The sequence below is a fragment of the Scyliorhinus torazame genome, chromosome 14 (genome assembly GCF_047496885.1).
Source record: "Scyliorhinus torazame isolate Kashiwa2021f chromosome 14, sScyTor2.1, whole genome shotgun sequence".
Taxonomy (NCBI): Eukaryota; Metazoa; Chordata; class Chondrichthyes; order Carcharhiniformes; family Scyliorhinidae; genus Scyliorhinus; species Scyliorhinus torazame.
In genome coordinates, this window is record NC_092720.1 from 219671588 (window position 1) to 219696962 (window position 25375).

Sequence of the window (25375 nt, forward strand, 5' to 3'; positions counted from 1 at the left end):
CTCCGAATCAAACTGCCTCTGCCCGGCTTCACACACCGATCCCTGTTTGGGCAGAGATGTGAAAGTGAGTGTCTGCCTCCTCAAAACCAGGCCGTTCCCGATTGGCAGCTTTGATTGGCAGCCTGCCCTGGAGAAGGAAAACTCTGATTTGAAACCCCAGCCATGGGTCAAATAGTAAAGTCTTCATTGGCTGACAGTGCGGAAGGAGACAGACAAGACCAATGGTCTGGATGTAGAAAGAGCTGCTGAGGCTCTCCAGCTTGTTTAGTATCGAGGGAAAGGACAAGTGTAAAGTTAAAAGCTGCAGCCTTTCAGCTGCTACACTGTGACACACATTACACCAGTGCAGCAATAGCTGCCTCAGAGCAGAGAGCGGCTCTGTACAAACCTCACCCACTTCAATATACTCCCTGTGCAGCTTGTTCAACAAATCAACTCAACCAACACCCCCAGCATCAGTATGAAAAGCCCTGAGGGCTGGGGGAGGAGTCAGCCAGCACCAGAGACATTTCAGACTCGCTTTTAAATCAAATATTATTCTTGGAAGAAATTCAGACAACCTTGTAATTCTCCAAAGCTGATTTTTATCAAAAAATCGTCATTTTCACAGTGATATAAGTTTCAGTCAAAATTCATAACAAATAAATACCAAACATCTAACTTGAGTTGGAGTCAGGCTGGGTTTACGTAAAGGGACAGGTCAGGAGGAGCTGGACAATATGTTTCAGTTTGTGTTTCCCACAAAGTAAAACACAACTTGACCATCCGTGCCTGGGGCTGCTTTGAGACAGAAGTATATGAAGGAGAGCAGCAGGCTGCCAGTCACTCACAGGACAAAATCCCCCCCTCCTCCCATCCTCTCTCCACCCACCCCCACCACCAACAGACCTTCACTCCCATCGCCTGGGTTCAATTATTCCCTGTTGCTCACTCTAATCCTGTTTACTCTTGATTCTGCTCCGGGTTTTGTCTCCAGCTCTCAAAGTGGGCAGGACCGAGAGCAGCAAATAACAATAATTCCTCGATGTGGAAATGCCGGCGTTGGACTGGGGTGGGCACAGTAAGACGTCTGACACCAGGTTAAAGTCCAACAGGTTTGTTTCGAATTGCTAGCTGTCAGAGCACTGCTCCTTCCTCAGGTGAATTCCGTGAGTATTGCAGTGAACATCATGAGGGAATTACTGAACTGAATATGTTCAGTAGCGGAGCAGAAACATTGAAACTGAAAGTGGTTTGAATCAGGAAGTGCTGAGTGTGAACATGGCTTCCAGAGAGCAGGAGGAAAGTGGGTCCGAGGATTTAATTTGTTCCATTTGTCTTGATTTCTTCACTGATCCAGTTTTACTGGAGTGTGGACACAACTTCTGCCGCTCCTGTATCACCCAGTGTTGGGAAAAGAAGGAGAGAAACTCCTGCCCGGAATGTAGACAGGAGTTTCCAGAAAAAAACCTCAGGGCCAATCGGATCTTAGTGAACCTGGCTGAGAAAGCTCGAAAATTAAAGCTGAATGGGAAAGAGAAGGAAAGTAAACTTCACTGTGAGGAACATCAGGAAGAACTGAAGCTGTTTTGTGAAACTGACAAGAAATTGACCTGTGTGATTTGTGTAGTTTCGCGGGAACACAGAGAACACCGCTTCATCCCGATTAAAGAAGCTGTTGAAATCTACAAGGTAAAAGGGAACAGATTTGATCCCCTGATTATCTGATCACATTTTCAGGATCTAACACTTTTATTTTCTGATTTTCTCTCCCAATCCCAGGATGGGGTGAAATCTTCCTTTGATTCTCTCACAGAGAAGAAATCGACGGTTCTAGAAATGGAGCAGCAGCAGAAACAGAAGATTTCCCAAATTAGGGTAAAGTCTCCCTGAGCTGAGCTTCCAAATTTAATCCATTATTTTGTTGTGTTTATTACAGAAACATATTATTTTTAATGTTTCTTCTTGTAGAAACAGTCGGTCAGTCTGCAGAGCCACATCACATCCGAGTTCACTAAAATGCACCAGATTCTCACTGAGAAAGAGCAGCGTTTCATCCGAGATCTCAGGGAAGAAGAGGAAAAAATTCTAAAACCAATGGAGGAAAATCTTTGTGAAATTCAGGAGAATTTAAATTCTATTCAGGAGAAACTCTCAAAGTTGGAAAACCAGTTGGAACAAAAAGACGGTGTGAGATTTCTGAAGGTGAGGGATTATATTTCAGTTTCGTTCAGTGAAAGTTCACAGTCACAACATGATCCACACGAGCCTCCTCCCATCCTACTTCATTTCCCTGTCAATATATCCTTCTGTTCCTTTCTCCCTCATCTGTATCCAGCTTCTCCTTAAATGTATCCCTGGCTTTCCCTGGCTGGGTGGAATTTAATGCTGTTCCCCCCCAGGGTACATTTAGTCAGGGTGTGGGGTGAGTGGAAGGGGACATGCGGAATGACACTGTGGAGTTTCTGTTGTCTTTCCATCTCTACACAGATTAAGTCCGTGGTGGTAAGTCTTGAGGGACAGCCTTCCTCTAACCAATTCAGCCCCTTAACAGGGCAATGAATGTTCTCATCCTGCTGTCACTGGTATTCCCCCAGCAATGAGCAGGGGTCTCACAATACGGGAAGCCTGAAAACCAAACCCTGTTGGGGTTACTGGTGGGATTCTGGGAGGGGGTGAGGGAGAGGTGGTGGGATTGAGGATGTAGCGGGAATGCCCTTGTTCAGTTGCACTGTGTACCTGATTGAGGGACTTTTTGTAAGGGCCACGAAGAATCCAGCACGAGTTTTAAGGATACAAAGTAATAACATTTATTTACTATAACATATATACATAACAGTAGCAGTAACTTCCCTTGCTACATACTCCTTCCTCCTGGTTCCTGAACTGGCCAGCTTATTTATACTAGGAGTTTACTAGTGGTTTCTCCGCCCCCCTCATTGGGGAAGCTCATACTCCCACAGGATTGTGGGATAGTCATTAGTCCCCAGCCAATGGTAGGTAGGCAGGTTATAACATCCCTCCCCCCCAAAGTCCAAGGAATCCACCGAAGACCCTGGCGAAGGAGGGCGTCGGACTCGTTTGGCCGCAGGCCGGACGCCATTTGCACGCGGCGCTGGATCAGGCGGCGTGTAACGAGACGGTGTTTCCGTGATGAACGGCGCGGTTGTACATCCACGGCCCGTGGACCCGAGGATTCCCCCTCTGATGCATCCTGTGTCTCCATCTCGGAGTCAGAGTCTGCTGCCTCCGTCATGTCAGCGTCTCTATCTCCATTCGGTCCCGTAACGACCCGCGCAGGCTTCGAGTGAGGCACCAGTGGAAGATTGTGAGGACTACCTTCCCTTGTCTCTGGTCTCTGCGGCTGTTGAAATGAGCTCCGGGGGCGGGGAATCTTTTGAGGGGATGATCTTCTGGACCGAACGTGGTCTACATGTTTTCGCTGGAGACGACCCTGGGCTTGCACTTGGTAAGATATAGGCCCCGTTTGGCGAAAGATTACACCAGGAACCCATTGGGCACCACCAGCAAAATTCCGAACGAATACTGGGTCACCGGGCGCAAACTGCCGAATCGGACGATGCCGAGAAAATCCCTGTCCCTGCCGTTCTTGTGTGCGGCGTACTTTTGCGCCAATGTCCGGGAAAACCACACTAAGGCGGGTGCGAAGTCTCCGGCCCATTAGGAGTTCTGCGGGAGCTACCCCAGTCACTGCATGGGGGGCGGTCCTGTACGTAAACAAAAAGCGAGCCAGTCTCGTGTCAATTGATCCGGAAGACTGCTTCTTTAGGCCTCTTTTGAATGTCTGCATTGCGCGCTCTGCCAACTCATTTGAAGCCGGGTGGTAAGGGGCAGTGCGGATATGGCGGATGCCGTTCATCTTTGTGAACCTAGCAAACTCCTCACTCGTGAATGGAGTGCCATTATCCATGACCAGCACCTCGGGGAGGCCATGTGTACTAAACGATAAACGCATCTTTTCAATTGATGCGCAGGACGTTGTTCCCTGCATCTTATGCACCTCCAGCCATTTGGACTGGGCGTCAATTAGTAGAAGGAACATGGATCCTTGAAAAGGGGCTGCGAAATCTGCATGCAAGCGTGCCCAAGGCCGCCCTGGCCATTCCCAGTGATGTAGGGGCACGGCCGGCGGAAGCTTCTGATGCTCCTGCCAAATGGAGCAGTTTTGGGCCACCTTCTCAATGTCGGTGTCGAGGCCTGGCCACCAGACATAACTCCGGGCCAACATTTTCATTTTGGTCACGCCTGGATGCCCATTGTGCAAGTCTGATAGTATCAGCTCCTGGCCTTTTTCCGGGACAATCACACGCGTCCCCCACAAGAGGATGCCGTCTTCCACGCTGAACTCTGACAGCTTGGAGGAAAATGCCCGCAACTCGCCTGGGAGCTGTCTATGCTGCCCACCATACAGGACTATGTGCCGAACCTTTGACAGGACTGGCTCCGTCTGGGTCCACTCATGGATCTGTGATGCCGTGACAGGCAAGGTGTCCAGAAAATTTAGGGTTGCAACCACCTCACTGGTCGTGGGGGTCGACCTGGGGCCGGTCGATAAAGGCAATCGGCTCAGTGCGTCGGCATTTGCTATCTGCGTACCTGGTTTGTGCTCCAGAGAATACTCGTATGCAGAAAGCAACAAAGCCCAGCGCTGGATCCGTGCAGAAGCAATGGGCGGTATTGGCTTATCCTCTCCGAAAGGTCCCAGCAGGGGCTTATGATCAGTCACGATAGTGAAATGGCGGCCGTACACGTACTGGTGGCAGCGTTTCACCGCAAAAACCACTGCCAGGCCCTCCTTCTCGATCTGCGCATACTTTTTCTCCGCTGCAGTCAATGTGCGGGAGGCGAAAGCTATCGGTCGCTCGGCCCCGTTCTCCATCTTGTGGGACAGGACGGCCCCAATACCATACGGGGATGCATCACATGTGACGAGCAAAGGCTTTCCAGGATCATAGTGGGTTAGTAACCCAGACGACGACAATTGTTGCTTTACCCGCCGGAAAGCGGTTTCTTGCGGCTGACCCCAAACCCAGGTGTGATTTTTCTTTAGCAGAAGGTGCAAAGGGGCCAGCGTAGTTGCCAGATTGGGGAGGAACTTCCCGTAATAGTTTACGAGACCGAGAAAAGAACGAAGGTGCGAAGTGTCAGTCGGGGCGGGGGCCTGTTGAATCGCACGCACCTTCTCTGCGACGGGGTGCAGACCTTCGCGGTCCACCCGATAACCTAGGTAGACTACTTCCTTTGCCTGAAATACGCACTTTGTGCGACGTAAACGGACTCCAGCCTCCGAAAGGCGTCTAAGGACAGCCTCCAGATTTTCCAAATGTTCCTGCTCCGACGTCCCTGTAATCAACACGTCATCTAGGTAGACAGCCACACGTGGTAAACCTCTCAAAATTCCCTCCATAACACGTTGAAAAATTGTGCAGGCAGAGGATACTCCAAAGGGCAACCGTGTATATTCATACAGGCCCCGGTGTGTATGAATCGTTACATATGGTCGGGAGGCAGGGTCCAGCTCCAACTGCAGGTAGGCGTGACTCATATCTAATTTTGTGAACGAGAGTCCACCTGCAAGTTTCGCGTAGAGATCCTCTATGCGAGGCATTGGATATCGGTCGAGTCGGGAAACCGTATTCACTGTAAGTTTATAGTCGCCACACAAGCGAACTGTGGCATCTGGCTTCATTACAGGTACAATTGATGCTGCCCAGTCAGCAAAACGGACGGGCCTGATAATACCCAAACTCTCCAAACGAGTGAGCTCCCCTTCTACCTTCTCGAGCAAGGCATAAGGCACTGGGCGCGCCCGGAAATAGCACGGCGTGGCTCCTGGTTCAACTTGGATACGGGCTACGGCCCCTTTTATTTTCCCCAACCCAGGCTGGAATACATCTGGGTATCGTCCTAGCACCTCAGTCAACCCTTCAGAAACTGTTTGGAGGATGTGCTGCCATTGCAACCGCAAATGGCGCAACCAGTCCCGACCCAACAGGCTGGGCCCATGGCCATGCACCACGATAAGTGGGAAACACCCCTCCTGGCGTCCATAGACAACAGGGATCATTGTAGTTCCTGCAATGTCCAGTGGTTCCCCTGTGTAGGTGGCCAACCTGGCCTGTGAGTCAGTTAATGTAAGGGTCTGTATACCCTGCTTGATGCGGTCGAATGTCCTCTGGGCGATCACGGAGACCGCTGCGCCAGTATCCAACTCCATCTCAAGCGGGTGGCCATTGACCCGTACTGTCACCTTAATGGGGGCCACACGGGGAGCTGCCACACAATGCAGCTGCAGGCAGTCGTCCTCCGTCTCCACATCCTCAGGAGTAGTCGCCGCAGGTTCATCCACATGGAAGGTACGGCCTCTGGGCTGGTCCCAGTTACGGCCCCTGGGCTGGTCCCAGTTTCGGTCGGAACGACGGTGCCTCTGGCGTCCCCAGGACCACCGTCCGTGACGGGGTCGGCGCCTACACGTCTGACACGGACATGGCTCCTCATCCATTGGCTCTGGAGAAGGCTCCCTTCGGGGAGGAATGTCCGATGGCCACTGGCGTCGGTGTGGACGTTGCCTCGCCCAAGGTACCGCAGGAGTGCGGGGGGACGTTTTCGGTCGGAAAGGGTTGCGCCCCAAGGCATGCACTTCCATTACCTGTAGCTCCTGTACTCCTCGCTCTGCGCTCTCTCGGGACAATACTATTTGAATGGCCTGTTGAAAAGTCAATGTTGGCTCAGCTAACAACTTTCTCTGGGTGGCCGCATTGTTAATACCGCAAACCAAACAGTCGCGTAACATTTCTGACAAGCTCTCACCATAGTCACAGTATTCCACAATCCTGCGTAGCCTGGATAGAAAATCGGCAAGGGATTCTCCAGGGGTCCTCTCAGCGGTATTAAACCGGTAATGCTGGACTATCGTGGACGGGGTTGGGTTAAAGTGTTGCCCCACTATATTCACAAGTTCATCAAACGTTTTGGTGTCCGGCGCAGCTGGGTACGTAAGGCTCCTAATCACCCCAAACGTATGCGGGCCGCAGGTGGTGAGCAATATGACCACCTGGCGCTCGTTTTCAGTGATATTGTTTGCCCGGAAATAGTAACGCATCCGTTGTGTGTACTGGTTCCAGCTTTCCAGCGCAGCATCAAAAACATCCAAACGTCCATACAGAGGCATGGTATAATAGAAAACAACTTCCAACCTGTATCCAACAAAAATCCAGGGAGGTGGCTTCAGCAGTGTAGACAGCTATTCACTTTTACCTTCGCCGCCAGTTTTGTAAGGGCCACGAAGAATCCAGCACGGGTTTTAAGGATACAAAGTAATAACATTTATTTACTATCACAATATATACATAACAGTAGCAGTAACTTCCCTTGCTACCTTCTCCTTCCTGCTGGTTCCTGAACTGGCCAGCTTATTTATACTAGGAGTTTACTCGTGGTTTCTCCGCCCCCCTCATTGGGGAAGCTCATACTCCCACAGGATTGTGGGATAGTCATTAGCCCCCAGCCATTGGTAAGTAGGCAGGTTATAACAGGACTGTAAGAGGTTCACGCTCCCGTTTCCTCTGACTGATGGTTCTTGACTTGAGGATTTTATAAAGAACAAAATTACACAGACACGGGGATTGGCTCAACCACAAACTTGTTGTTTTGTAAAAACACTCCCAACACCCGAATACAAAGAGCTGTAAATAGTGTAAATCACATCACACAGCATTTAATTGGTTTTCCAATTGAAATCCCTCCACAATTTAACCTCAGCTTCCACATAAACACACAAATCACCACAACTTATTAAAAAGCCTCTCCTGAAAATCCACAGACAAAACCCCACATTTCAGCCCAAACGTTCCTCAATTCAAACCCAAATCCCCCCAGGATTTGGATGTTACACTGAAGTTATTTTAAAACCTCAGCCCCAATCCCCCTCGGATTTGGCTGATAAATTACAATTCCCCACCCGGCTGCTCCTTCTGGTGTGAATTGTAGGCCCGGGAGCCAGGTTGACCGTTCTTGACCCTCCTTCTTGACTGCAGTGCCAGACCCTTGGATCTTGTCCTTTTAATGATGATTCTTATCGGAATATCACAAACACATTTCCTGAAGCCATCCTGCTGGAGGGTCAGTGCTCAGCACCTTTCAATCTCTTTACACAGTCATTTTCAATCCCAGGGTCGCGGCGTTCCCGATCACAGGAAGTGGGATCCTCATAAAATCCAACCCATGGGGTTTAAACTGAATTGGAAAAGCAGCAGTTAATGATGTTGGAATCAGGTTTAAACTGGCTTCACAAACTCATTAATGAGACTAATTAACTTCCTGCCGCTAGTCCGGTGCATTGACCCCTTCCCGACTCTGACTTAATCCCGGGAGGTTTTCCTGCCATCGACAGACTGAGCCGTGTCCTCTCGTGTGATTCCCTATATCCGGACACCATGCTCGCTGCTGTGACAGACTGGAGTAAATTCCACCCCGTGTGATAGTGAGTTCCACATTCCCATCACTCTCTCGGCAAAGAAGTTTCTCCTGAACTCCCGATTGGATTTATTTGTAACTTTATAGTTGTGTTATGTAATTTGGAAGAATACAAGCTGCCACTTGATGCAGTTTTGAGTAAAGGTTGCTCCAAACTTTGAAGTGAGTTCAATGTGTTTTATTGAACTATTAGCACAGTTCTCAATGAGTTCGACTCTCTGCTAATCTAAATGTCGTAACTCAGTCTAACTGAACCAGCCTTGCTCTAAGCCACGTGCTGGGGTGTGATGCTGAGGATACACCCTGTCTCACTCTGTAGATGTTGGTCTGTGGAAAGAGGCGGGGTGTGAGTGCCTCATCCCTTTTATAGTGAGATACCACCCCTCAGTGTCCTGACTGCTCATTGGTCGTGTCCAAATTCTGTGTGTTCATTAGCTGCATGTTTGCATATCATAGAACATACTGTGCAGAAGGAGGCCATTCGGCCCATCGAGTCTGCACCGACCCACTTAAGCCCTCACTTCCACTCTAATCCCATAACCCAACAACCCTCCAAACCTTTTTGGACACTAAGGACAATTTAGCATGGCCAATCCACCTAACCTGCACGTCTTTGGACTGTGGGAGGAAACCGGAGCACCCGGAGGAAACCCACGCAGACACGGGGAGAACGTGCAGACTCCGCACAGTTAGTGACCCAGTGGGGAATCGAACCTGGGACCCTGGCGCTGTGACGCCACAGTGCTAGCCACTTGTGCTACCGTGCTACTATATCATGACATATATTATGTTTCTATCCCTATTTCTGGATTCTCTACAGTGTAAACATCTTCACTGAATCTATCAAACCCGACCCCTTTCATCATTTGAAAGATCTCTATCAGGTCTTCTCTTTTCTACAGTAAAGTTGATCAATCTTTGCTGTTAGTTGAAGCCTCTCAGTTGCTGTCAATCTTTTTGATACTTTCTCCTGTGCTTCAATATCCTTTGTGTAACATCCTCTTTCTATTCCATGTCTGCAGCAATGGGAATTGACAATTCTCAGCAGCTTGTAACAATGTGAGGGTCATTTCTGCTTTCTGGATATAGACAGTCCGTCTCTGTCAACTCAGATTTGTGTTTTGTTTATTTCAGGAGGAAGCATCTCGGAAGAGGAGGTAGGACATGAACTTTACTGAAACTCAGGGCAAGTTGGTAAAATTACTCAGCAAAGTGTTTATGGTCAATTTATAATCAACTCTTTAATATTTACAGGATTAGTGATGAGGTTAAACAGCTGTCACTAGCAGATGGTGTCCTGTCCATCGGAAAATTCAACAGCCCTTTCCCGTTCCCAGTGTGGAGAGAAATGCTGGATGTCATTAACCCTGGTAAAACTCAGATAAGTTCCTCTGTCCTGATTTATATCTTATATTTCAATCATTATCCATATAAATATCAAAGACACCGGGCGGGATTCTCCGGTCCACCAGCCCCCTTTTCCTGGGCAGCGGCCCTCACCGGCAGCGGGATTCTCCGTCTCCGCCACCTGCCAATGGGATTGCCCATTGTGGCCACCCCACACCGCCGGGAAACCCGTGGGCGTGGGGGCGCTGCCGGCGCAACGGAGAATCCGTCGGCAGAGAGAATGTTTAAGAGCTTTGTTATAAAGAAATGAGGATAAAAATGGTCCTGATTGGAATTAAAGTCTGATTCATGCACCTAATCCACTTTCTAAACATCATTCTCAGCTCGGTCAGCTGAAACTGTCAGCTCCCCAAACATCACCAACACAGGAACTCTCAGATGAAGCTCTGTCTCCAGAACCCATCGATACTTTACAAACTTCAGCAAGTGGAAACTCCGCCATTCCCAGCTGAACCTTTCCTCCCCGAAAATCCCGGAGTGATCGTATTTAACCGCGTGTTTCCCGGCGCTCGCAGTGCCGAGAAACACATGGCGATAAAACGCCCCCCACGTTGGGTAAGGTGCCTGTGGGGAACGCGGGGCCGAGGCCGCTCATCGCCCCGTTTTGTGCAGTGAGGAGCTCCGCTCGTCCGAACTGCTCACTGCAGCGAGAGGTCGGGACGCCATTTTAAAATGATATCCCGATCTCCCAGGCCACCGACGCCACCCCGACAACCCCCCCCTCCCAAGGACCAACTCACTTTGGGAGGGTCCCCAGCTCCCCCCGCAACACACACGCTGGGCTCCCCCCGCAACACACACGCTGGACACCCCCAGCCCGATCACCAGCACACAGAAAATGGCAGCCTGGCACATTGGCAGTGACAGCCTGGCAGTGCCCTTGTCAGCTAGCAGTATGATGCAACCATCAATTCACTCAAAGACACGAGGAGAAGTAAACCGTGGTTTTAATCAGCTTAGAACAGTGCCTGCCTGCGACTGGACAATACTGGGAACCGCCTGCAGGTCAGCTGCTCTTTATACTTCCTTTCAAGGGGAGGAGCCCGTACATGCCCCAACATATCCCCCTGTGGGTGAAGCCACACAATGGCCCATAGGTGGAGCCCACAGGGTTAACAACATAACACAACAGCAGAACATGGTACAAATGCACTGGTGAATTATTAGCACTATACATTCCCCACACAGGGCCACCTGGGTGCCTGTGTGCTTTGTTTGGGGTGAGCTCTGCTATTCCCCTGCTTCCCCTGCAGTGGGGCTGAGCTTCTGATGAGTGAACTGAGGAGTGGCAGCACCTGGTGTGTCACTGATTGAGCTTGGCCACGCCCATCCCGGTGATGGCTCAGCCGGGGTCTGAGGCTTTCCAGAGGGGCGGCCTGGGTGGCTCCCAAATGACCAGAGGCTCTGTGAACATTTCCAGGACACAGTGAGCAGTCAGCAGAGTGAGCAGCCAGGGGCCTGTGAGTAGCACCAAAGGGGTGTGTTTAAAACCCAGACTGCAGCAATGGGGGTCTGAGCCAGGCCACCCCGATCCCGAGGGGGACACCCCGAGTGCACAGACCTGTCACCAAGTCGCTCCCCGTTACTCCCCCCGGCCCAGGCAGCCCCCCAGCAAGTCCGACAATTATTGAGGCTTTTTGAGGTTTTTTCTCCTCTCTCTGCCCCTCAGCAGCCATGGAGCCCAGTCCCCGTTTGTAAATACTTGCACTAATTCACACCCGCGTGACGTCTGCCTGAGAGGGGCGGAGCATCGTGGAAGGGCGGAGCATACTGTGTCCAATCCGCTGATTAGATTTAAATCTATGTAAATGAGGGTGTTACTTGGGCCCGCTGCAGGGCACAAACTTTGATTTCACCGCCAGGGAGGGACTGGAGCCTGGCGTCGGAATCAGTGCCGGGCACAACCCTCGATTTGTGCATTACGCCCGATTCTCCGCCGATCGCACTTCCGGTGCCGTGAAGCGGAGAATCCCCCATATTTGTTTCCACGGAGCAGAACGGAAATATCTCGGTGTTGAGATCTTCATCTAAATTTGTGAAGAGATTAGTTTATTTTGATGATGTCACCCACACCCCAGTTTTACACACACACACACAGTTACACACACACACAGTTACACACACACACAGTTTTACACACACACACACACACAGTTACACACACACACAGTTACACACACACACACAGTTACACACACACACACACAGTTACAGACACACACACACAGTTACACACACAGTTACATGCACACACAGTTACATACACACACAGTTAGACACACACACAGTTACACACACAAAGTTACACACACACAGTTACACACGCACAGTTACACACACATGCACACAGTTACACACACACAGTTACACGCACACCAACACACACGCAGTTACACACACACACACACCGACACACACACAGTAACACACACAGTTACACACACACAGTTACACACACACACAGTTACGCACACACACAGTTTCACGCACAGTTACACACACACAGTTACACACACAGTTACACACACCCACACACACAGTTACACACACGTACACAGTTACACACAGTTACACACACAGTTACACACATGCAGTTACACACACACACAGTTACACACACACACAGTTACACACACACACACAGTTACACACACACATACACACAGTTACGGACACACAGACAGTTACACGCACACAGTTACACGCACACACACAGTTATACACATATACAGTTACACACAAACGCACACACAGTTACACGCACACACAGTTACACACACACACAGTTTCACACACACACACACACACAGTTACACACACACACACACACAGTTATACACACACACAGTTTCACACACACAGTTACACACACACACACTTACACACACAGTTACACACAGACAGTTACACACACACATACACAGTAAACCCCCCCACACATGCACGGTTACACACACACAGTTACACACACACACAGACACACAGTTACACACACACACAGTTACACACTCACAGTTACACACACACAGTTACACACACACACAGTTACACACACGCACACATAGTCTCTCCCCGATCCCCAGTGACTCTCCCCCGATCCCCAGTAAGTCTTTCCCCCGATCCCGTGAGTCCCTCCCCGATCCCCAGTGAGTCTCTCCCCCCGATCCCCAGTGAATCTCCCCCGATTCTCAGTGACTCTCCCCATGAACCCCAGTGAGTCTCTCCTCCGATCCCCAGTGAGACTCTCCCCCGATCCCCAGTGAGTCTCTCCCCCGATCCCCAGTGAGCCTCCCCGATCCCCAGTGACTCTCGCCCTGATCCCCAGTGAGTCTCCCCTAATCCCCAGTGACTCTCCCCCGATCACCAGTGAGTCTCTCCCCGATCCCCAGTGAGTCTCTGCCCGTTCCCCAGTGACTTTCCCCCTGATCCCCAGTGAGTCTCCCCCGATCCCCAGTGACTCTCCCCCGATCCCCAGTGATTCTCTCCCCCGATTCCCAGTGAGTCTCTCTTCCCGATCCCAGTGAGTCACCTCCCGATCCCCAGTGAGTCTCCTCCCGATCCCCAGTGAGTCTCCCCCTGATCCCCAGTGGGTCTCTCCCCGATCCCCAGTAAGTCTCCCCCGATCCCAACTGAGTCTCTCCCCCGATCCCCAGTGTGTCCCCCCCAATCCCCAGTGAGTCTCTCCCCGATCCCCAGTGAGTCGCTCCCCCCGATCCCCAGTGAGTCTCCCCCCCGATCCCGAGTGAATCTCTTCCCCCGAAACGCAGTGAGTCTTTCCCCCCCGAAACCCAGTGAGTCTCTCCCCCCGATCACCAGTGAGTCTCCCCCGACCCCCAGTGAGTCTCTCCCCCCGATCCCCAGTGGGTCTCGCCCGATCCCCAGTGAGTCTCTCCCCCCCGATCCCCAGTGAGTCTCCCCCGATCCCCAGTGAGTCTCTCCCCCCGATCCCCAGTGAGTCTCTCCCCCCCGATCCTCAGTGAGTCTCTCCCCCCGATCCCCAGTGTGTCTCCACCGATCCCCAGTGAGTCTCCCTTTATCCCCAGTGAGTCTCCCTCCCGATCCCCAGTGAGCCTCTCCCCCGATCCCCAGTGAGTCTCTCCCCCCGATCCCCAGTGAGTCTCCCCCCGATCCCCAGTGAGGCTCTCCCCCCGAACCCGTGAGTCTCTCCCCCGATCCCCAATGAGACTCTCCCCACGATCCCCAGTGAGTCTCTCCCCGATCTGCAGTGAGTGTCTCCCCGATCACCAGTGAGCCTCTCCTCCGATCTCCAGTGAGTCTCTCCCACCGATCCCCAGTGAGTCCCTCCCCGATGCCCAGTGAGTCTCTCCCCGATCCCCAGTGAGTCTCCCTCTGATCCCCAGTGAGTCTCCCCCGATCCCCAGTGACTCTCCCCGATCCCCAGTGAGTCTCCCCCTGATCGCCAGTGAGTCTCCCCCCGATCCCCAGTGAGTCTCCCCCTGATCCCCAGTGGGTCTCCCCCCGATCCCCAGTGAGTCTCCCCGATCCCCAGTGAGTCTCCCCCCCCGATCCCCAGTGAGTCAGCCCCCCCATCACGAGTGAGTCTCTCCCCCCAAAACGCAGTGAGTCTTTCCCCGCCGAAACCCAGTGAGTCTCTCCCCCACGATCCCCAGTGAGTCTCCCCCCCAAAACCCAGTGAGACTCTCCCTCCGAAACCCAGTGTGTTTCTCCCCCCGATCCCCAGTGAGTCTCTCCCCGATCTCCAGTGAGTCTCTCCCCGATCCCCAGTGAGTCTCTCCTCCCCGATCCCCAGTGAGTCTCTGCCCCCGATCCCCAGTGAGTCTCTCCCCCCCGATCCTCAGTGAGTCTCTCCCCCTGATCCCCAGTGAGTCTCCACCGATCCCCAGTGAGTCTCCCTTTACCACCAGTGAGTCTCCCTCCCGATCCCCAGTGAGCCTCTCCCCCGATCCCCAGTGAGTCTCTCCCCCCGAAACCCAGTAAGTCTCTCCCCCCGGTCCCCAGTGAGTCTCCTCCCCGATCCCAGTGAGTCTCTCCCCCGACCCACAGTGAGTCTCGCCCCCCTGATCCCCAGTGACTCTCCCCTGATCCCCAGTCTCTCCCCGATCCCCAGTGAGTCTCCCCCGACCCCCAGTGAGTCTCTCCCCCCCGATCCCCAGTGAGTCTCCCCCCGATCCCCAGTGAGACTCTCCCCCCGAATCCCAGTGAGTCTCTCCCCCGATCCCCAGTGATACTCTCCCCACGATCCCCAGTGAGTCTCTACCCCGATCTCCAGTGAGTCTCTCCCCCGATCCCCAGTGATACTCTCCCCACGATCCCCAGTGAGTCTCTCCCCCGATCTCCAGTGAGTCTCTCCCCCCGATCTCCAGTGAGTCTCTCCCCCCAATCCCCAGTGAGTCCCTCCCCGATCCCCAGTGAGTTTCTCCCCGATCCCCAGTGAGTCTCCCCCTGATCCCCAGTGAGTCTCCCCCGATCCCCAGTGACTCTCCCCGATCCCCAGTGAGTCCCCCCTGATCCCCAGTGAGTCTCCCTCCGATCCCCAGTGAGTCTCCCCCCGATCCCCAGTGAGTCTCCCCCTGATCCCCAGTGAGTCTCCCCCGATCCCCAGTGAGCCTCGCCGATCCCCCGTGAGTCTCCCCCTGATCCCCAGTGAGTCTCTCCCCCGATCCCCAGTGAGTCTCCCCCGATCCCCAGTGAGTCTCTCCCCAATCCCCAGTGAGTCTCTCCCCGATCCCCAGTGAGTCTCTCCCCGATCCCCAGTGAGTCTCTCCCCCGATCCACAGTGAGTCTCTCCCCGATCCCCAGTGAGTCTCCCCCTGATCCCGTGAGTCTCCCCCGATCCCCAGTGACTCTCCCCGATCCCCAGTGAGTCCTCCCCGATCCCCAGTGAGTCTCTCCCCCGATCCCCAGTGAGTCTCTCCCCGATCCCCAGTGAGTTTCTCCCCCGATCCCGTGAGTCTCTCCCCGATCACCAGTGAGTCTCCCCCGATCCCCCGTGAGTCTCCCCCTGATCCCCAGTGAGTCTCTCCCCCGATCCCCAGTGAGTCTCCCCCGATCCCCAGTGAGTCGCTCCCCGATCCCCAGTGAGTCTCCCCCCCGATCCCCAGTTAATCTCTCCCCGATCCCCAGTGAGTCTCTCCCCGATCCCCAGTGAGTCTCTCCCTCGATCCCCAGTGAGTCTCTCCCCGATCCCCAGTGAGTCTCCCCCCCGATCCCCAGTGAGTCTCCCCCGATCCCCAGTGAGTCTCTCCCCGATCCCCAGTGAGTCTCTCCCCGATCCCCAGAGAGTCTCTCCCCCTGATCCCCAGTGAGTCTCCCCCGATCCCCAGTGAGTCTCTCCCCGATCCCCAGTGAGTCTCTCCCCGATCCCCAGAGAGTCTCTCCCCCTGATCCCCAGTGAGTCTCCCCCGATCCCCAGCGAGTCTCTCCCCCGATCCCCAGTGAGTCTCCCCCGATCCCCAGTGAGTCTCTCCCCGATCCCCAGTGAGTCTCTCCCCGATCCCCAGAGAGTCTCTCCCCCTGATCCCCAGTGAGTCTCCCCCGATCCCCAGCGAGTCTCTCCCCCGATCCCCAGTGAGTCTCCCCCGATCCCCAGTGAGTCTCCCCCTTATCCCCAGTGAGTCTCCCCCTGATCCCCAGTGAGTCTCCCCCGATCCCCAGTGAGTCTCTCCCCGATCCCCAGTGAGTCTCTAATTTTCTGTTTTGTCTCCCAGTCTCTGTGACCCTGGATGTGGAAACAGCGAATCCCTGGCTCGAGGTGTCTGAGGATCTGAAGAGTTTGAGATTTACCGGGACCCAGAGGAGTCTCCCTGACACCAGGAAGAGGTTTACACACAGGCTCTGTGTGCTGGGATCAGAGGGATTCACATCGGGGAGACATTACTGGGAGGTGGAGGTGATGGGGAATCGGGACTGGAGTCTGGGAGTAGCCGCAGAGTCTGTGGAGAGGAAGGACTCGGTCAGTCTGAGCCCAGAGACTGGATTCTGGACCATTGGGCGGGTTGTTGATCAGTTTAATATAAATTCCTCTCCTGGATCCCGTCTCCGTGTCGGTCAGATCCCCGGGAAGGTGGGAGTTTATCTCAGTTATGAGTCTGGGATAGTTTCATTTTACAACGTGGACACCAAGTCCCATCTCCACACCTTCACCGGGAATAAATTCACTGAGAAACTTTATCCTTTATTCTGGACTTGGGATGAAAACCAGTTTCTGAGAATCTGCTCCGGTTCTGATCCGGATTGGGAAAGGGGCGGGGCCTCGGGGTGGTGACATCATCACTGACATCACAATGACTTGAGGGTCAGGGGCAGAGGTCAGGGGTTGGGGGTCAGAAACTGCCATTGACAACAGTTTGTCACTAAATGTGTTGTTTAATTTGCAAATTGTAAAATCCCAATCAGACTGTAAATAAAAACATCACAAATAAAAACGTCAGAGGATTAAAATAAAAAGGAAATTAAATATCTTGAACTTTCCCTTGCAGTTCATTGTAGTGCCGATTTCAGCCACACGATGGTGATGTTGAGCTGTACAAAGATCAGTAACGTTTTACAGCCCAGTATCGCCACCTGCTGCTGGATACCTGGTACTGGCAGGAATACCAACAACTCAAAATGCTTAATCGCTGATCAGACAATTCAGGCAGGACCTTTCTTCACAACTGAAAGAGAATTGAATCAGAAACAAAGGAGGGAAAATAAACATGAGGCTGGACTTCCCACTTCCATGTTCCTGTCACACACCGAGTCGCTATCGGGAAATTCCACACAGCCGGTCGGGACAATGTTCAGGAAATCCCAGGTTGGGAGAGTGAGATTTCCCAGTTTGGGATCTTGCTGTGTGTCAGGAGCTGAATTCACAAATCTGAGCGTGTATTCCGAGTACAGAGAGGATAAGAATGTCCTCCTGGTTTAATAACTGGGACATTGGTGGATAGTTCGAATGTGCGAATGAAAGTCAAATTAATAACTGGATAGTTCGAATGACCAAAAAGGTAAGGAGGGGTTATTGGGTTACGGGAGCAACTCCACATCATGTGTGACTGACCAGGAGTCTCTCCCGCTCTTACCACCGGCCATTGGCACGTTTGGAAGGATTTACAGGTGAACAATCAGCCTGTTTGGCCACGTTTTGAACGCACCTTTCTTGGCCGTCAGGTCCGAAGGTGGGACTCGAACCTGGGATTTCTGACTCAGAGCCAGGGACATGACCCACTGCACCACAAGACCTCCCAGTAACCAATGGTTGATCCCTCACTCTGAGATTGTGATCCCTAGTTCTATTCTCCCCAGCCAGGGCAAACATTCTCCCAATATACACTCTGGGCAGGATTTTCCAGTCCCCCTGTTGCCAGGATCATCCACTCCCACTGAAAGTCATTGGCTGGGCCACCGAATCTACCGTGGCGGGTCTCACCTCGACAGGCCACAACATCCCTACCTCTCTAAAGCCCCTTAACCATTGTGCATTTCAATGCGACCGCTGCTCATTAATCTGAACACCAAGGTGGGAATTTCACGTGCTTCCTGCCCGCGGTGTGTTCCGGTCCCACCGAAGTCAACTCTCCACAGCGGGTTCTTTGGTGGCCACGCAAGAGGGGGCGGCATGTGTGGTGGGATAATTCCGGCCTAAGGAAAATATGCCTGGGATGAAATGTCCCAGTACAGCCAGTGGAATGTTCCAGTCCAGCCCGTGGAATGTTCCAGTCCAGCCAGTGGAATTTTCCAGTCCAGCCAGTGGAATGTACCAGTCCAGCCCGTGGAATTTTCCAGTCCAGCCAGTGGAATATTCCAGTCCAGCAAGTGGAATGTTCTAGTCCAGGCAGTGGAATGTTCTAGTCCAGCCAGTGGATTGTTCCAGTCCAGCCCGTGGAATTTTCCAGTCCAGCCAGTGGAATGTTCCAGTCCAGCCAGTGGAATGTTCTCGTCCAGCCAGTGGAATTTTCCAGTCCAGCCAGGGGAATGTTCTAGTCCAGTCAGTGGAATGTTCCAGTCCAGCCAGTGGAATGTTCTCGTCCAGCCAGTGGAATTTTCCAGTACAGTCAGTGGAATTTTCCAGTCCAGTCAGTGGAATTTTCCAGTCCAGTCAGTGGAATTTTCCAGTCCAGCCAGTGGCATATTCTAGCCCAGCCAGTGGAATGTTCTAGTCCAGCCAGTGGAATGTTCGAGTCCAGCCCGTGGAATATTCCAGTCCAGAAAGTGGAATTTTCCAGTCCAGCCCGTGGAATTTTCCAGTCCAGCCAGTGGAATGTTCCAGTCCAGCCAGTGGAATATTCCAGTCCAGCCAGTGGAATGTTCCAGTCCAGCCAGTGGAATGTTCTCGTCCAGCCAGTGGAATGTTCTAGTCCAGCCAGTGGAATGTTCTAGTCCAGCCAGTGGAATTTTCCTGGTCAGCCAGTGGCATGCATCACCACAGGATCCCATCCCTCTACCAATGGGAAGGGCAGGAAAATCCCAGCCCTGTCTACTCAATTTTTCCTGTTATGGTACCTGAACCAGATCCCAATTCATATTGAGACCCCAACTATTTTTCAATTTGTAAACTGTGAGGAAAGGCATCTTCACTCCAGGAGCGATTCGACTGATGAGTGTTAAAGGAAACTTTATTATTCACACAGAATTTATCGCATTGTAATCCAAGAAAAAAATGCCTTTTAATTAATAGTTAAACAGTTCTATAAAAACAACGTAAGGTCTTTTCTAAATTTGTGAAAAGATTAGTGTATTTTGATGATGTCATCCACACACCCAGTTACACACACAGTTACACACACACACAGTTACACACAGTTACACACACACACACAGTTACACACACACACAGTTTTACACACAGTTACACACACACACAGTTACACACACAGTTACACACACACCCAGTTACACAGTTACACAACACACAGTTTTACACACAGTTACACAACACACACAGTTTTACACACAGTTACACAACACACACAGTTACACACACACACAGTTACACACACACACAGTTACACACACACACACAGTTACACACACAGTTACACAACACACACAGTTACACACACACACAGTTACACACACACACACAGTTACACACACACAGTTACACACACACCCAGTTACACACAGTTACACAACACACACAGTTACACAACACACACAGTTTTACACACAGTTACACAACACACAGTTACACACACACACAGTTACACACACACACAGTTTTACACACAGTTACACACACACAGTTACACACACAGTTACACACACACAGTTACACACAGTTACACACACACAGCTACACACACACAGTTACACAACACACAGTTACACACACAGTTACACACAGTTACACACACACAGTTACACACACAGTTACACACACACAGTTACACACAGTTACACACACACAGCTACACACACACAGTTACACACACACAGTTACACACAGACAGACTTTGGATGAAAAACAGTTTCTGAGAATCTGCTCCGGTTCTGAACAGGATCTGGAAAAGGGGCGGGGCCGAGGGGTGGTGACATCATCCCTGACATCACAATGACTTGACCCCGTGATCAGGGTCAGAGGCAGAGTCAGGGGTCAGAGGCAGAGGTCGGGGTTGGGGGTCAGAAACCGCCATTGACAACAGGTTATCACTAAATGTGTTTGTTTAATTTGAAAATTGTAAAATCCCAATCAGACTGTAAATAAAAACAACACAAATAAAAATGTCAGAATTAAAATGAAAAAGAAATTAAATATCTTGAACTTTCCCTTGCAGTTCATTGTAGTGCCGGTTTCAGCCACACGATGGTGATGTCGAGCTGTACAAAGTTCAGTGAAGTTTTACAGCGCAATATCGCCACCTGCTGCTGGAAACCTGGTACTGGCAGGAATACCAACAACTCAAAATGCTTAAACACTCGCTGATCAGACAATTCAGGCAGGACCTTTCTTCACAACTGAAAGAGAATTGGATCAGGAACAATGGAGAGAAAATAAACACGATCCTGAACTTTCCACTTCTATGTTGCTGTCACACACCAAGACCCGATCGGGAAATTCCACACAGCCGGTCTGGACAATATTCCAAAAATCCCAGGTTGGGAGAGTGAGATTTCCCAGTTTGGGATCCTGCTGTGTGTCAGGAGCTGAATTCAAAAATCTGGGCCTGGATTCCGAATACACAGAGGATAAGAATGACCCCCTGGTTAGGGCAGCCCGGTGGCGCAGTGTTAGCACTGCAGTCTCATGGCGCCGAGATCCCAGGTTCAATCCCGGCTTTGTGTCACTGACTGTGTGGAGTTTGCACAATCTCCCTGTGTTTGCGTGGGTTTCGCCCCCACAACCCAAAGATGTGCAAGGTAGGTGGATTGAACATGCTAAATTGCCCCGTAATTGGAAAAAATGAATTGGGTACTCTAACTTTATATTTAAAAAAAGAATGACCTCCTGGTTTAATAACTGGGACATTGGTGGATAGTTAGAATGGGAGAATGAAAGTGATATTAGACAGAGCAACACCACCTCCCCCTGGCTGACAATGGTATTACAGCAATAAAATTGGATTTTTCAAAATCAGTGCAGCAGCTCCTGGTGAGACTGGAACAACTTGGGCGTCATTGTCCGACCCCCCAGCGGGTTGGAGAATAGCCGTTGGCCACCGTGAATCCCGCCCCCGCCTAAGTCTCCGGTACCGGAGATTGGGCAGGGGCGGGAATCGGGCCGCGCCGGTTGGTGGGACCCCCCGCTCAATTCTCCGGCCCGGATGAGCCGAAGTCCCGCCCAGAAATTGCCTGTCCCGCCGCCGTAAATTAAAGCTGGTATTTACCGGCGGGACCAGGCGGCATGAGCGGGCTCCAGGGTCCTGGGGGGGGGCGCGGGGCGATCTGACCCCGGGGGGTGCCCCCACGGTAGCCTGGCCCGCGATCGGGCCCCACCGATCCACGGGCGGGCCTGTGCCGTGGGGGCAATCTTTCCCTTCCACCACCGCCACGGCCTCCACCATGGCGGAGGCGGAAGTGACTCTCCCCACTGTGCATGCGCGGGAAACTGTCAGCGCCCGCTGACGCTCCGCGCATGCGCCGCATTTCCACGCCAGCTGGCGGGGCAACAAACGCCATTTCTGCCAGCTGGCGGGGCGGAAATCCCTCCGGCGCCGGCCTAGCCCCGACATTGAGGGGCTAGGCCGCCAAAGATGCGGAGCATTCCGCACCTTTGGGGCGGCGCGATGCCCGTCTGATTGGCGCCGATTTGGGCGCCAGTCGGCGGCCATCGCGCCGTTTGGGGAGAATTTCGCCCCATGTTTCCCTGTTCAATTGACCAGCAGATCAAATTAATAACAAAAACAGAAAGTTCTACAAAATGTACAGCAGTTTAATTTTACTGGTTGTCTGCACGTTCTCCCTGTGTCTGCGTGGGTTTCCTCCGGGTGCTCCGGTTTCCTCCCACAGTCCAAAGACGTGCAGATTAGATGGATTGACCATGATAAATTGTCCTTAGTGACCAAAAAGATGAGGAAGGGTTATTGGGTTACAGGGATAGGGTGGATGTGTCACACCCAGGACCCACATCACACTGCAGCTAAGCTCCCAGCAGACACACACTGCCCAGCCTCACCCCCATCTGTAGGACCTGCCCACACACAAGCCTCTAAGCATGGAGGCGATTGGAGGCACACGGTGACCCTCTCCACTCCACGACCATGTGCCACCCTGCTGGTGGGATAGCACACGGCCCACCCAGTGAGGAGACCCGCAGTAAACCCCACTGGAGGAAACAGGACACAGGCCAGAGAGCCTGTCGCTGAAACGGGTTTCGTCACCCACCGGTACCCCTGTCGACAGGGATGATCGGTGAGGATAGAGCCTCCCCACATCACAGGCCCTGTCCCTCCTCCCTACACTCCACCTTCCCTGTCCCTCCTCCATTCCCTGTCGCTCCTCCATTCCCTGTTCCTCCTCCCTTCCCTGTCCCTCCTCCCTTCCCTGTCCCTCCTCCATTCCCTGTCGCTCCTCCCTTTCCCGTGGCTCCTCCCTTCCCTGTCCCTCCTCCCCTCACTCCATCCCACTACCCCAGCTTCTCCTCCCTCCCTCCGAGGGTCCTACCAGCATCACCACAGGGTGTTGGCGCTGGGTTGGCAGTATCAGCGGGTCTTGTCCGCGGGACGGAGGATGATGACGACTCGCTGGGAGATGAGCTCTGGATCTCCTCATCGTTTGATACAATCTGACTCCTGCCTTTAGGATCACATTCCACTGTCCACCCGGGTCATCCCTGCATGTGTGCCGGCCAATCCATCTCACAGGCCCATATAGCTTGTGGGGAGGGGGTTTGGGGAGATAGTGAGTGGTAACGGCTCACTCACTGGGTAAGCTGACATACACGGCGGCCTCACACTTCTGGCCCTGTTTCCTGCCACCTCTCACTGAGGGGGACCCCAGGTGGGACGTTCAAGTGTCCTGGGGCCCTGCCCCCGCCATACATTCCAGAAGCTCGATCCCTGTCCGGACTCCAGCTGCTTCCTGGGATCGGGCAGCCCTCCGACCGCCCGCTCCCTCGGGAGTCCCTGCCTCCACCTGATGTGCTGCAGTCTGTGTGAAGTGAGCACCAGAAGGTGACCCAGGAGCCTCTTCACTAAAATGCCCCCCGAGGTGATAGTCTCTGCGATGGTGGAGGGTGCAGGTGACAGCAGTGACGAGAAGTCGCTGTCTTCCCCGGACTGGCGCTCCGGGGTGTTCTGGGGATGTGGCTGGGGGCCAGCGAGCGGAGCTCCTCACTGCACAAAACGGGGCGATGTGCGGCCTCAGCCCCGCGTTCCCCACAGGCACCTTACCCAACGTGGGGGGCGTTTTATCGCCATGTGTTTCTCGGCACTGCGAGCGCCGGGAAACACGCGGTTAAATACGCTCGCTCCGGGACTTTGTTCCCTTTTAGTTGAATCGCGCCCTTACTCTCCCAAATGGAGAATCCCGGCCATAATATTTGATATGAGGCCACATGTGGAGGTGGTTATTCAATGTGATCCTCCACAGACAAACCTCTACCTGAATCCTCTCCCTGGATGTATAAAAGATATTCATCTGGAGCGAGTGCAATGTTTCCTCAAGGCAATTGAGAAAATGGGCTTTGCTGACACTTTGAGGAAATGGATTGCAATCCAGGGCTTGTTCCCCAGGTCCACAGTGAACAGCAGCTGACTCCATCCCCCTCAGCTCTCCTCCTCCCTCAACAGGCAGACAAAGCCTCATTCCCAGGCTTCCTGCCCCACCCTTGGTCATGGACACGAGTCTGGTCCACAAGGTGGAGATGTATCAGGAGGATGAGGATTGTAGAGCAGGAAAGGTTCAGCTGGGGATGGCGGAGTTTCCACTTGCTGAAGTTTGTAAAGTATCGATGGGTTCTGGAGACAGAGCTTCATCTGAGAGTTCCGGTATTGGTGATGTTTGGGGAGCCGACAGTTTCAGCTGACCGAGCTGAGAATGATGTTTAGAAAGTGGATTAGGTGCATGAATCAGACTTTAATTCCAATCAGGACCATTTTAATCTTCATTTCTTTACAACAAAGCATTTAAACATAAACTCTCTTTGATATTTATATCTATAATGATTCAAATATAAGGAGCGGGATTCTCCGTCCGGCCGCCCCGGATTTCAGGTTCACCCCGCCGGCGGGATTCTCCGTCCGGCCGCACCGGATTTCAGGTTCACCCCGCCGGCGGGATTATCCGTCCCGCCGCCCCGGATTTCAGGTTCACCCCGCCGGCGGGATTCTCCGTCCGGCCGCACCGGATTTCAGCTTCACCCCGCCGGCGGGATTCTCCGTCCCACCGCGCCGGATTTCAGGTTCACCCCGCCGGCGGGATTCTCCGTCCGGCCGCACCGGATTTCAGGTTCCCCCCCCGCCGGCAGGATTCCCCGTCCCGCCGCACCGGATTTCAGGTTCACCCCCGCCGGCGGGATTCCCCGTCCCGCCGCACCGGATTTCAGGTTCCCCCCCCGCCGGCAGGATTCCCCGTCCCGCCGCACCGGATTTCAGGTTCCCCCCCGCCGGCGGGATTCTCCGTCCCGCCGCACCGGATTTCAGGTTCACCCCGCCGGCGGGATTCTCAGTCCCGCCGCCCCGGATTTCAGGTTCACCCCGCCGGCGGGATTCTCCGTCCGGCCGCACCGGATTTCAGGTTCACCCCGCCGGCGGGATTCTCCGTCCGGCCGCCCCGGATTTCAGGTTCCCCCCCGCCGGCGGGATTCTCCGTCCGGCCGCCCCGGATTTCAGGTTCACCCCGCCGGCAGGATTCTCCGTCCGGCCGCACCGGATTTCAGGTTCACCCCGCCGGCGGGATTCTCCGTCCCGCCGCCCCGGATTTCAGGTTCACCCCGCCGGCGGGATTCTCCGTCCGGCCGCACCGGATTTCAGGTTCACCCCGCCGGCGGGATTCTCCGTCCGGCCGCCCCGGATTTCAGGTTCACCCCGCCGGCGGGATTCTCCGTCCGGCCGCACCGGATTTCAGCTTCACCCCGCCGGCGGGATTCTCC

General features: G+C 53.1%; 1 protein-coding gene across 1 annotated transcript in view; it reads left to right on the forward strand.

Annotated features, from left to right (window-relative positions):
- Positions 1-25375, forward strand: part of LOC140389174 (uncharacterized) — a 169390-nt gene that overhangs the window by 68994 nt on the left and 75021 nt on the right. Inside the window, exons 9-14 of the mRNA XM_072473335.1 lie at positions 1204-1671; positions 1762-1857; positions 1951-2184; positions 9610-9632; positions 9730-9845; positions 16572-17124. Of these exons, the coding sequence (XP_072329436.1) occupies positions 1204-1671; positions 1762-1857; positions 1951-2184; positions 9610-9632; positions 9730-9845; positions 16572-17124 (1490 nt within the window). The remainder of the gene's footprint in view (positions 1-1203; positions 1672-1761; positions 1858-1950; positions 2185-9609; positions 9633-9729; positions 9846-16571; positions 17125-25375) is intronic.